A 12,567-nucleotide genomic window follows, 5' to 3' on the forward strand; every position below is an offset into this window, starting at 1 on the left:
CCGGGGGCTTGCTCCTTCATCCGTTTGTGTCCCTCTTTTCATAACTTCGTCCATGTAAAGAACGAGTTACTGCGTGTGTTTGTTTACATATTTGCCGCATTTGTAGGCAAATCACCACTCATACGGGAGGGAGAGGGGGTAGGTCGGTGAGTGTCGCTCCCCAAAGCTATTCTTCCCTGATCCCTCCTTTATCTCACTTGTATTTCTTGTTGTTGTGTTGTTTTTTTTTTTGCGTTCACTTCCAGTGTCTCTCCTTAAAGATATACACACTCACGGGTTAAAAACGCTGATTCCACTTATCGTCTTTATTTACCGTTCTCTACTCGGCACTTACCATGTTCATAGCAAGATTAAACTGTGGTAGGGGCAAGTCTTTGTTTTCCGGACACACCGCATCTGTCAAGTATTAATTTTGTAGCATTGATCTTATTATCGAGAGAGGCTGAAACGGGTATTTGGGTTTGATTACATTTACTAAAATCATTTGTTGCAACTGGTGGTGATGCTCCGAGTCTCGTGCCGTTTTTTTGGTGCCCTTCAGGAAATCTTTTCTCGGGGTCAAGGGGTGTGGAATTTGGATTTTGGTAACTCGCCGACGACGGAGGATCTCATCTTCAACTCGGCCCCCAAGACCTCGACACCCCCTTTTCACGTCCTCGACCTTGAAGGTAATATCGTTAACAAAATAAACGAACCAGTGGTGCCGAAGGAAACATTAGTGAAGATAATGGAAACGATGATACGGTCAAATACTATCGACAACATTCTTTTGGAGGCGCAGCGACAGGGTCGAATTTCATTTTACCTTACCGCATTGGGTGAGGAGGCCACCGTCGTTGGTACGGCTGCAGGATTAGAGATACGGGATGAGGCCTTCCTGCAGTATCGTGAGGCTGGGTTCCTCCTGTACCGTGGTTATAACATTCCACAGTTGGTTGCGCAATGCATGGGGAATGTGGAAGACGTGCTGAAAGGGAGGCAGATGCCCATACATTATGGATCGCGGGAGTTAAATGTGCATATGGTAAGTTCGCCACTCGCAACACAGATTCCACATGCGGCAGGTGCGGGTTATGCTTTTCGGCTTGAGAATGAGGAATTGTCCGATGAAAGCAAGTCACGAGTAGCCGTAGTGATTTTCGGTGAAGGAGCAGCGAGTGAGGGAGATTTCCATGGGGGAGTTAACTTTGCCGCTGCTACGGGATCTAACACTCTCTTCGTTGTACGGAATAATGGCTATGCTATTTCGACTCCTGCGCGTGTACAGTACAAAGGTGATGGAGTGCTAGCGCGTGGTATCGGCTATGGTATTCCATCTGCTCGAGTGGATGGGCAGGACGTGCTCGCAATATTGCAAGCCGTCCAGCAAGCACGACAAATCATACGTACTACCAACCAGCCTGTTCTAATCGAAGCTCTTTGCTATCGTTTACAACACCACTCCTCTTCTGATGATAGTGGTATGTACCGTTCAAGTGATGAAATTGAAAACTTCTTAGCGCTCTCCCCACTTGATCGATTTGAAAAATTCCTTGTGAAACGGGACTTATGGACAGCTGAGCATACGGGGGCGCTGGCGAAACAGGTTCGTGAGGAACTGTTGCAGGAGTTACGTCGACAAGAATTGTTACCTCATTGGCCGGCAGATGTTATGCATGATGATGTCTACAAGGTAAAGACACCAGACTTGGTTAAAGCACAAAAGGAATTGCAAGCTCACTACGAACGAAACAGGGGATTCTACGGCAAGTGACACGAAAAAGGGGGATGGTGTCGGAAGGGTAGTCTCACATTGTTGTCGACGTATGCACCACTCTGCCGTTCCTGCATCGTCGATTTTATCGTCTTGAAAGAACGTGTGTTCTCAAACTTACACCTGAAGTGTTTTTTTCATCAATTTTAGTGAACTCATCTGATCCTCCACTTCCTTTTTTTTGTCAAAAAATTTTTTGAATACTTTTGAGCGCAATACAACTAACGAGCACTCCTAGTAATGCTGTTCCTTCATAACCTCCTTTGCTTCTTTCTCTCATCGCATCTTTTGTTCGGCCCCTTGAAGTGGCAGTAGCGCCAGCGGTCATTAGGTTTCCTACGGTGTTTGTCCACAGTTCCACATATTATTAACCACAAGAGTACCAAATCACTGTTAGTTGTTAAATTTGTAGCAACGGGTGGTTGCAGCATCACTCGTTATTCTTCTCACATGTGTAATGTCGTATCGATTTAAGGGTCGCTTGAACCCTACCATATTGCGTAAACTACCCCGCAATTTGGTAGTGTTTGATGGACACTGTTTGATGTGTCAGGCACGTGTGCAATATGTACTGGAACGTAACTTCTCGTATTTTAGCCTCCTTAATCTTACCCATGACGTGGACAAGGTTAAGCTTGAGGAGAATAAAGTGCTCTTTTGTAGCTTTGACTCAATTGAATGGCGGGAGCTGCGCCGGCATTTTCCCGATGTTACAAAAGACGTAGAGGGTATTATACTATTCGAGAAGGTACCGTCACGCACTGCCGACTTCCTGAGTAGGGTACGGCGAATGAAAAAGCGATCAAAGTCCTTATCCAAGTCAAACGAAGCGCTAAGCTTTCCGGTTGCGTCGTCATCGCACCGGCGGAGCTTTACCGATGTGGAAGATGAACTTGACATACTTATTTCAACTAAGCACACTGCTGTGTGTCGTGTGGGTATGAAATTGGATAGGTGGTTGCCAAGTGTAGTTGCCCGGTGCATGTTATACGCCATGCCGCGGTGGATTGGGGACCGTTGGTATGATCGCGTGTTGAGGCGGCGGACATTATGGGGGACATCTGAAGAAGATGCAGTTCGGTACCCCGCCCGTGTGCTCGGTTTGAAGGAGCGAACATGGCGGCTGCGGGACATGTGAGGCAATTCGCATTTTGTTGCCACTACTTCGGGTTCCCCGCCATTCTACACTTTTTTTTTTTGTTTTGGGCGAATTAGCAAACCTTTTTTTTTTTGACATTTCCCCTCATTGACGAGACCCATGTTTTCCGTGTTTGCTCGTTAGCATGTTCTTGTGCATATTTCTAATTACAGTAACCACAAATTCCCAGTTATGTGTACTTCGCATCCAACTGCCGCTGTTAGTGTTCACTACGCTACATATATATATATTTCTATGAAGATTTTATTTAGTGTGACGTGTCATTCGTAGGGTCTGCTCTTTGTGCATGCTCTCATAGTTTTAATGCGTCGTTCATTAGTATTTCCTCCCTGTCATTTGCAGGAGGCCCGTTTGTTGCAGTCGCAACAACTTTTTGGTTGGTACCACCAGACACGCCACTTCACCTCATTAGTTGACCGTTTGAGTACAGGCGTTGCGAGAAAGTTATCATCGTTAACGGAAACGCACATGATGCCGCTAAGCGAGAAACATATCACAGAGCCGCGACGCCCCTACCCAAAGCGTCCTTCAATGCAGGAGAATTTGGCCGAGCGCTTGGCTGAGCAACGGCGGTGGCGGAGCCGTGTGGTGCCGCAGCAAATTATACTCTCTAAAGACAAACTTTACATTGAGTTTGTGTGGAGTGCCGCCACCCTCAGCGCCGCTGCCGCGCGGGAGATGAGGCAGCAACAAAATAACGAGGAGGAAAACGGGGATGGTTGCACACAAAAAAGAAAGGGAATATCCTGCGGTAGCTTTGCTAATGATGGTATCATTAAGAGTGAGAAGCTTATGTCCCACCGCACACGCTTCCTTGCGGAGTTCTTGCGCGCTTACTCCCCCAGCACCGATGTGATTGGTGCTGATGCCCTCATTTACGGTCGTCGCGGCATCACCATAACGGATGTTATTCCAGTTGGAAACTACGCTTTGCGCATCGTGTTTTCCGACGGGCATTCAGGCGGTATTTACCCCTACGAATACCTGTTTCATTTAGGTCAATGCAAATACACGAAAATGCGGGAGTATATAAGACGACTGCGAGAGAAACGCAAGTCGAGAGATCCGCCGAAGCGGGTCCCGTCAAAGTACGTTCCGCGCGGTCGGAATGCCGCAGAGGGCACACCGAAACGTGACAAAACTGATGACTGTGGCCATCGCGTTGCTGCAAAATAGTACCCAAAGTAATTTAACAGCGTAAAGAAAGCTGGTGTGTGTGTGTGTGGGGGGGGGGGTATTGGCCTCTGCTATTTTTTTTTTTTGCTTACTGATTATGAACAGGTCCTTGTGTAACCGCTCGAGCTGTCAATTTGGTTATGGATATATTGGATAGGAGAGTATGCCACTGCTTACAAGTTAGTTATTACTACCGTCACATTATTGTTTCATTTTACGTATAGTTGCTTACGTAATCTCTTTGTCCCCCTCCAGTCAATTCACTCTCCTTTCCGCACAGTTAGTGCCTCCATTTTCATTTACTTCTGTGGGTTTGTCCTTTCTTTGGGTTTGCTAACTAGTGTTTAATGTTTGTCGCCTTCCTTGCTACTTTCCTTTTATAGGCGTGGACTTAATAAGGGTGCTACGGCGCCCCTTCATATTTGCAACAGTAGAAAGGCAATGACACGCACATCACGGAGTACCCATGAGGCGGTTTGGTACTTTACGTACATTATGGTACAGCGCGGTGGTATCGTAGTTTTGACAATGGGCCTATCTCTTGTAGTTTTCTGCAGTGTGACAACTGTGCGCTCAGTGATACCAATGCTGGTGGAACCAGGGACTTTAGGCTTCATGATTTTGTACGGCCTATGCTGTATACTATCATTCGGTATTTTGTTTAATTACGTTGCTGTCGCTTGCCTCTGTGGACCAAATATAGACCCGAAGGAAACGAAAAGATTGACAGAGCAGGCCGAGGCACTGCCCCCTCAGGAAAGATGCCGACTGTTGGACGCGCCGAGGCGCTTTTGTCACATATGCGAGCGTCTAAAAGCGCCGCGTGAGTACCACTGCCGGATATGTGGTCGTTGCATTGCAAGGAGGGACCACCACTGCCCATGGATAAACAATTGTGTTCAAGCGGAAAACAACCGTTACTTTTTAATGATGGTGTTGTACTTGTTGCTTTCAACAGGTTTTGTGTCATCTATGTTATGTGCAATATACACACATTCCGTGTGGCACGGCTCCACTGTAGCAGCTCGTGATGTCAAACGGTCAACATCGCATCAGTTCTGCAAAAGTGGAGTTTACTCTTCTCCGATATTGTTGCTTTTTGGCGTTTGCATCATTACGTTCTTCATACTTCTCTTCCTATTTGGAGCGGCCACACTTGCGGCGCTACGGAACGAAACAGCTGTGGAATCATTCATTGTGGCACAAAAACAAAGTGCCTTTCAAGGGAGTTTGGTTCCCTTTCGCAATCCATATGACCTTGGCCGACAACGTAACTTACTTGCATTATTCGAAACGAAGGGAGATCCATTGATTACACATTTAAGGAGAGGAGGCCGCATATCTAACATTTGGATTGGTGTGTGGCTTCTGCTTCCCACATTACGTCCCTCTGCATTTGACGGCATGCATTATGTTGTCTTTGATGACGTGGTGCATGCCGTTTAATCGCTTAGCTTGTTATATATGTATGTATATATATATATTAACCCTGCGAGAGTGTGTTGCGTGGTTATCGCAGTGCAGAGGCGGACATTTTTTTTTTCAAAAAATGTCTCATTTTCGTTTGTGGCACTTCTTCCAAACCGGTGGTGAATTCCACTTATAAAAATCACAATTTTTCACCTCCCCTTTGTGTGTTATCGACCTTCTTTCTCCTTTTCTCTTTAGTAGTAAGCTGCAGACGCCACTGGCGCATTTGACGAAACGGAAAGATGCTACCGTGGCTATTATTTATCAACGCCATAACATTTGCTGCACTTTTAATTGCAGTTGCGGTTCCTCCGCTCTACTTTCAGTTCGGAAATGCCAACGATACCCCGACGGACAGTTATCCTGCAGGTAATAGCTTTCCAGGACGTAACGCAGAGGGTGAAATCGTGTGGCAGAGACTTTATATACTGTTTGCTGTACCACTGTGCGGGTGCCTGAACGGTTTATTTTTGTACTTTACTTATTATCGTCATATGAGACATATGCAGTTCAGAGTCGAACTCTGCTGCACAGAACAGAGAAATTTGAAAACGGCACTCTTCGTTTTTCTACATAAAAAGAAAAAGCCATCCGGTATGTTTAGCGAGAGTGAAGAAGAGGGTAATTTTTCGGCAGATCTCGAAGGTAATTGGCGACTGCCGGGCGACAGTTTCATTAGAGGATCGTTCGCTTTCCAACCGAAAGAAGGCAAGGCGCCGCCTATACGTACGGAAGGACTATCACATCGTGCTTACTCCACCACGCCGTGGCTTCCGGAACTGCGAGAACTACAAGATATAATTGCAAGCGTGTTTATTCAACGCGCTGACAAATTGCGGGACGAGGTTATGGAACTCCTTCATGAGACAGTTTTGATGCATATTGAAAGAGACAAGGGATTGACTGAGAGGAGTATACAAAAGTCTATTCTTTTATTGCTGCAACAGAAGGAGGAACTGAGTGTTCCAGTTATGACCAAGTGCTTGAAACAGATAGAAATAGAAGGATTTAGTAAAGTCGTGTCATGATTGAGGGTTTTGAATCCCCCTTTTCCGTCACCGTATGTTTCGTGTACCTCAGTGTCCCACATATGATAGGAAGTGTTTCCGTATTTATTCATCACAAACACTCACTTTTTTTATCCGAAGGGGCAAGTTTTCGGAGTCGGTTGCTCAAAAAGAGTAAAGCACTTGACATTCTGCGGGTCCGTTTAAGTATGTGTGAGTGAATGTGTTGAGTGTATCTTTGTTATGTTTGCATTAAAATGGAAATGACACAAAGGTGTCGCCGCCGTGACCGCAGAAAATGTCATTGCATCAAATGCTGCGAGTGTAACGACAGATGGTGGTAATGGGTTACCAATAGTCGTGATTGGGGAGAGGATTCGTACGATAGCAGTTAACTATTTTTTCTTTCATCTTTTCTATGTATCTCCCCCGTTTACTTATTTATTTTTTTACCATCTCGGTGGGGGCATGATCTTCCAACGTGAAATATTCGAGAGACGCCAATAAAACGTGGTACCAATCTTTGTGTTTTTATGTGACGCATACCTCTACTGCATATCTTGATGTCCGTGGCGACGCAGCCTCAATGCCTACGTGAATACGACATCCGCCGCTCATATCATCCCTGCAATTTTTTTCTTAATGCGCAGTGCTTATTGTAGGAAGCCCTCAAGTGGCTTTATGGCTCATTCAAATGTTGTAGTGGCTTTACTTTCGCTTGTGGCGCTGCATTTCGTGCCCTACTACATCCAGGGCACTGTTAGTGCCGACAGTGGATCTAATACCACTGTGGGATTCCGTTGTATGAGGCCTTTTGCTTCGCTCCCACGCTTTTCTTCAACTTCCATGGACGCAGCGGAAAATTGTAAGTTTAAACGATATAACGTACTCAATGCTTCCGCTGTTGTGAAATGTGAGTCCACTGGAAACGCTACGGGGAAGGCTGAACCAACTGCTGTCACTTCGACTTGCAGTGTGACGATTCATGCCGCATTCCGTACGATGGGTGGCGGTAAAGATGACAATGCAGACGCGGCGGACGTATACAGGTATTCTCTGCAGCTTCGTGCAATTAATAACAGTGTGGTGCACTACAAGGGCTTCGACCAGAATGGTTATGGCTTGTGCTGCAGTTTCATTGAAGGGGCGAAATGCACGTGGGAGGAGCGGGAGACCTCTGGAGTACAGGAGGCTAAACAAGAAGTTAATGCCACGACCTCACAGGCACCCACAGTTAAGGAACCTGCGGTTGTGTCATGCCCACTTCATCATGGGGAAGAGGAGCATATCGCCTTTCGCGGTAGCACCGTCAAGCCGCTTCACCGCCTTGTAGTGGGAAATTGGGAGGCACGGCTGGAGTTTTGGCGGGGTGGGCCCTCCAACCGCGAGGTACTTGGCCGTTTGTTAGTGCCATTTCGACTGACGGATGAGAATATTGCGCAGGGAAACAATAACACGATTACGGAGCGGTCCGACCATACAACCGCTGTTGTTGTTGTTGCTGAGCAGGGCCAACTGACGGGAAGCCGTGGGGACCTTTGATGTGGTTCCGCACGATTCCGTGATTGCTGTGAAGATCGAAAATGGCACTGTGTATACTTGACGAAGCATGAGAGCACCACTAGAAGATGTTGGCAGATAACATTGACTGCCGTCATCTCTGGTGAAGAGGGGCTTAATGGGAATGATGGATGTTGCTGTGTGTAACATATGCACAGCGCGCGTGTGACTTCTGGTTTTTTTTCGGTGTTACTTATCTTTGATTGCGGCTTTTCCTTTTTAAAAAAGAATACTTTCGATACGCTGTTCGTGTGTTGGTTGCGAACCACAGACTTTCTTGTTCTCTTTTTTCTTTGCTAAACTCCAATAGCTATTCTTTCATTCCGTAAGAGGCTTCAGCTGCAATTCACACACTGGGGGAAAAGGGGACCTTTGAGGTGGGAGATTGTGCGACTTCCACGTTACCCTTTCGTAAGAAATTGATAGATCCCTCCAGACGCGCCCCTTACCTGTAGAAATCATACACAAACCATATACGCACGCTCCGCCATTGTCTTCTAAAGAGGAGGAGAATAAACAGTTTTGACAGTTTTTCTTTCACAAGTGCTCAGTGAGGTGTTTAAGAGCTGTCATTTCTGATACTAAGTAACAGTACTGTGCCGAAGGGAAAGAATACTTGGTTGCTGCAACTAAGAAGGGTGGTTGTTACCATTGACGTACACGGGAGAAGAGAGACTGTGACGTGGAACGGTACCTGAATTTCCCGGTTTGGCGACTCGTGGAGTTTCTCTGTAAGCTATTGTCGCGATACTATACCTCGTTTTTTTCTTAGGTCCAGCAGGTGCTTCAGCAGTTCGACTATCCAGCTGAGCAATGCCAAAGAAGAGTGAACCGGTCGCACCCGTCACCTCTGCGCGTTCCAGCTCACCCACTTGCAGGCCCCCTGTTCATCCAAGTTCTTTGGGGGAATGGGTAAATGATTCCGTTAATCAGGAGAATGTAAAGGGTGAGGCTGCCAACAGGTTTCATCCAGAGAGCATGCGGGGCGTAGACTCGCTTTTCTACCGACCACCTGTTCAACAGATGAAGACCCCGCCACGTGGAGGTCCTCTTGGGGAGGTAAATGCGGACCCACTCGGTGAACTTGAGGCAATACTCACGTATGTGGAGCACGTTACCGTTTCTCTCACACGGCGCGAGCGCGTCTCTCCACCACCGGAATCCTTGCGCACGCTGCATGGCTCACTTGTCACGTTCCGTCGCGCGGTAAACACGTCGGACCGTGAGAGCACAACAAGGCGGGCACTCGCTGCGGAGCTTCACGACCAAGCGGCCACTTTACTTGCGTGGATTGCAAGACTGGAGTACGTATCGATTTCACAAAGCATTTCCTTAAGGGAGCTGGAGAAGGAGGTTGGTGCATCGGCAGCAAACATCGATGCTGTACTCGATGCCATAGAGGTGCGTTACCGCAATCACGACGTGGCGGATGTACAAGAGTTCTTCATGGGGAGCAGGGAGACTTTGAAAAGCTGCCGCAGCGCCGTCAGTGATCTAGTAGGAGGCGCACGTAAGGTGCTCGTGCTGCGTCGTGCTGTGGCCTCACGAGAAGCAGTGCGTGTTAAGGAGCTGTTTGGTGAGTATTGGGGAAACAAGGGCGGGGGAGGGACAGTGCGGATTGTATGCCCGTTTGTTGATTGGGTGGAGAAGAGTTGGTTTCCTGCGATAGAAAAGTGGGAGGCGATCGTTTCGGGGGCAAAAAAGGAGGCGGAGTTGGGTGACGTTAAGGGCGCGTTCGCTCGCGCGCAGCGGCTGGCGTTGACGGAAAGCAGTATGATAGGTAAGATCATTCAACCCGGTGAGACGTTATCTGAACTCCTGCACCAGTACCTGGAGGAGCCCCTTGCAGCGGTGGAGCAATCCCTAAAACGGAGGAAGAGCCGTATGGAGGCGTTGCGGGTGGCCATGACAACCAAGGATGGGAAGAGGTTGGCGGAATGTCTCTGTGCTGTCGAGGAGTTGCGCGCTGGAAAAGAACTGTCAGCCGAAGACACTGAACTAGCGGAGAAGGCAAGGAAGCAGATTGTACATCTACAGCAGGTAGGGAATATAACGATGGCTTTGCGCTTGGCTGTTCAGGCGGGCGAAACGGTAACTCTCTTTCGTACAATTCATCAGGCGAATGAGCTTTTGTTGCAACTTGGCATTGTGGGTAACCCCGAGGCCGGTGAAGAGACGGTTCAGCGCTGTAATACCTTGCTTAGGGAAATGCAGAATCTTCCCTCTGGAGTGTCGCTCACAGACTTCGTTGTGAAGCGTGTGAACCCTATGAAAATGAACCTTGCGCACGTGCCCTCGCACGTTTGGACGTCGGAAACAACGGCAGCGTACCAAGCGGCCTGGCAGCGGCTTGCTACCCGGGCGATGCAAGGTCTTTGTCGCTTTCAACACGAAAGTGATCCTGAATCTGATAGCGGTACTGCCCATGGTCTACACACAAGGAGCAATAGTGGGTTGAGTTGCGGGTCGCACAGCGTCAGGGGAGGCGGAAATGCGATCGCGGCGTTCACACGTACGCGGACTCAACAAACTGAGGTGGGAAATCCACAAAATGAATGGTCACATGTACAATTTGGTTCATGGGTCGAACCAGCAGCAAGCGAACGAGCACTAGCAGGAAGGGCGCGTTCCTCTGATGTGGATGGATTTAAGCTCAAGATCCACTTCGAGGCGCAGTTGCGCGTGCTGCGAATCCAAGGAACTGAAACGTGCACCTTTGATGAAGTGTATAAGAGGGTGCACGACTTGTGCACACAGCAGACGGCGCTGCATCATCGACCAGCGGGGCAGAAACTCCGGTTACGATATGAAGATGCTGAAGGAGACTGTATATCCCTGCTTACGCAGGAAGACTGGAACGTATTTATTAGTGAACAAGCACCTAGCGGACTGCGTGGTGCAAAACTAGAGATCTACTGTGACTTCCCGCCGGTACCCTCCCAAAGTACACTCGATCGTACGCCGCTTTCAACTACTTCAAAGGACGGAGGAAGCAGCCCAACCGTTAAGAATACCCCTCAGACCACCACATCTGCGCGGTTAGCGACGGGCGGTACACAGATGAAACCGCTATTAGAGTCGGACCAAGCTAAGGGTGCCAAACCATCACGGTGTCAGAGTGCCGGCATTGCTCACCGTAGGGGAAATGGTGTTTCTAGATTAGTGTCGAACAGACGAGTTTCCCATGACGATTTCCATGTTCCGAAGCAGACTCCAAAAACGCCTGCAGGCATGGGAACTTCTGCAGATGGTGGAAAGGATGCGCTTGAGATTGGGGTCCCAAGAGACTTCGACGCAGCAGTCCACGAGAGGGAAGTGCCAAAAAGGATTGGCGCGGCACCTTCAGTGTCGTATACGCAACCTCGCGCGTTTCCTGTGAAGCAAACAACCTCCTCTGGTAACGCTATGCGTGTCTCACCTAAGGTTGGGAGGCCGTTGGGAACTGCAGCTGAAGCGAAGAAGTTACGAACCCCACCAAAGTTAGTTGGAGGTGACGTGAAAAATGCAGTGCGTGGAGCTGGACTTGCGGGGAACCTGGCGGTAGAGGAACCGGTTGAGGCCATTGAAGCTAAGAAGTGGAAGGATGATGAGACGGGAATGGAGTCGGATGTTGTTACCTCAACTATAAGCCAAGCACGAACCCCCATTTCGCAAAGGAAAGCTCCTTCCAGGGTGGTGTCTGCCATGAAGCAAACTGTCCCTAGAAGCGCAGTAACTGGGCACCATGTCAATTCCCGCGTCAGAAACGCACCCGTGGGTGGCATACCGTGCGATGCAGCAGTGGTGGAAGAGAAGCGTGAGTGGAGTGTATACCATTTTAGGCCAAGTGAAATTCACCCCGTGGCGAACGATCGGGAGGAAACACCGCCGTCAGTGGGAAGTCGTGTAAAAGGTGCTCTCGTTACAGAGCGTTTAAGCGGTTCTAGTTCCACCTCCATCCCGAATTCGACAACAACCCTTAATGGTGGTGCCAAGAAGGCGGAAGCTCTGATTAGGTATAGACAACTACGCGAAGAAAAGCAAAGAGCTCTTAAGGCTGCTGTTCAGAAACGAATTAGTAAGTAGAGTACTTGAATGCCTTATATCGTGCTTGTACTATTTCTGATCCCCTCTGTAGCATTCACTATCATCACGTTGCAAGGTACATGTTACCCGTATGTTTGTACGAGTAATATATGTGCATTCAGATACAACCGTTGCGGATGTACCAATTGTCGACGAAAGATTTCGTTAGTAATTCTATACCATTTTTTTCCTTTTTTTTTTCGGAGTGGTGTTGGTCATGCTGTCTCTTTTTCCGTTTGTGTGTGTTGTGTATGCCTTAAAACAAGGTGTGGTGGTTTTTGTGGAAGCAGAGTGCTTTAACGCTCTCGCGTTTTCTTGTACGCGCCACTTCGGTATTTTCGTTTTGTTTGCCTTTGTTTGTTTTCCCTCTTCTCTTT

At 48.1% G+C, this 12,567-nt stretch overlaps 7 protein-coding genes across 7 annotated transcripts, besides 1 other annotated feature; all 7 read left to right on the forward strand.

Moving 5' to 3' along the window:
* Window positions 1-502: 502 nt before the first annotated feature.
* On the forward strand, window positions 503-1,753 carry Tb10.70.7550 (2-oxoisovalerate dehydrogenase subunit alpha; the record flags this gene model as incomplete). The annotated part of the gene is made up of 1 exon (XM_817231.1): window positions 503-1,753. One exon carries the CDS (start codon window positions 503-505, stop codon window positions 1,751-1,753), a length of 1,251 nt encoding a protein of 416 aa, XP_822324.1.
* A 457-nt stretch (window positions 1,754-2,210) lies between these two features.
* Tb10.70.7540 (hypothetical protein, conserved) lies at window positions 2,211-2,891 on the forward strand (the record flags this gene model as incomplete). Its single annotated transcript, XM_817232.1, has 1 exon — window positions 2,211-2,891. The coding sequence occupies one exon, from the start codon at window positions 2,211-2,213 to the stop codon at window positions 2,889-2,891; it is 681 nt and encodes a 226-aa protein (XP_822325.1).
* Window positions 2,892-3,215: 324 nt separating this feature from the next.
* Tb10.70.7530 (hypothetical protein, conserved) lies at window positions 3,216-4,088 on the forward strand (the record flags this gene model as incomplete). The annotated part of the gene is made up of 1 exon (XM_817233.1): window positions 3,216-4,088. The coding sequence occupies one exon, from the start codon at window positions 3,216-3,218 to the stop codon at window positions 4,086-4,088; it is 873 nt and encodes a 290-aa protein (XP_822326.1).
* A 441-nt stretch (window positions 4,089-4,529) lies between these two features.
* Window positions 4,530-5,534, forward strand: Tb10.70.7520 (hypothetical protein, conserved; the record flags this gene model as incomplete). Its single annotated transcript, XM_817234.1, has 1 exon — window positions 4,530-5,534. One exon carries the CDS (start codon window positions 4,530-4,532, stop codon window positions 5,532-5,534), a length of 1,005 nt encoding a protein of 334 aa, XP_822327.1.
* A 13-nt stretch (window positions 5,535-5,547) lies between these two features.
* Window positions 5,548-5,572: a microsatellite.
* Window positions 5,573-5,800: 228 nt separating this feature from the next.
* Window positions 5,801-6,586, forward strand: Tb10.70.7510 (hypothetical protein, conserved; the record flags this gene model as incomplete). The annotated part of the gene is made up of 1 exon (XM_817235.1): window positions 5,801-6,586. The coding sequence occupies one exon, from the start codon at window positions 5,801-5,803 to the stop codon at window positions 6,584-6,586; it is 786 nt and encodes a 261-aa protein (XP_822328.1).
* A 621-nt stretch (window positions 6,587-7,207) lies between these two features.
* Window positions 7,208-8,107, forward strand: Tb10.70.7500 (hypothetical protein, conserved; the record flags this gene model as incomplete). The annotated part of the gene is made up of 1 exon (XM_817236.1): window positions 7,208-8,107. One exon carries the CDS (start codon window positions 7,208-7,210, stop codon window positions 8,105-8,107), a length of 900 nt encoding a protein of 299 aa, XP_822329.1.
* An 831-nt stretch (window positions 8,108-8,938) lies between these two features.
* On the forward strand, window positions 8,939-12,190 carry Tb10.70.7490 (hypothetical protein, conserved; the record flags this gene model as incomplete). Its single annotated transcript, XM_817237.1, has 1 exon — window positions 8,939-12,190. One exon carries the CDS (start codon window positions 8,939-8,941, stop codon window positions 12,188-12,190), a length of 3,252 nt encoding a protein of 1,083 aa, XP_822330.1.
* Window positions 12,191-12,567: the final 377 nt, after the last annotated feature.

Source organism: Trypanosoma brucei, chromosome 10, assembly GCF_000002445.2.
Source record: "Trypanosoma brucei brucei TREU927 chromosome 10, whole genome shotgun sequence".
Lineage (NCBI taxonomy): Eukaryota > Euglenozoa > Kinetoplastea > Trypanosomatida > Trypanosomatidae > Trypanosoma > Trypanosoma brucei.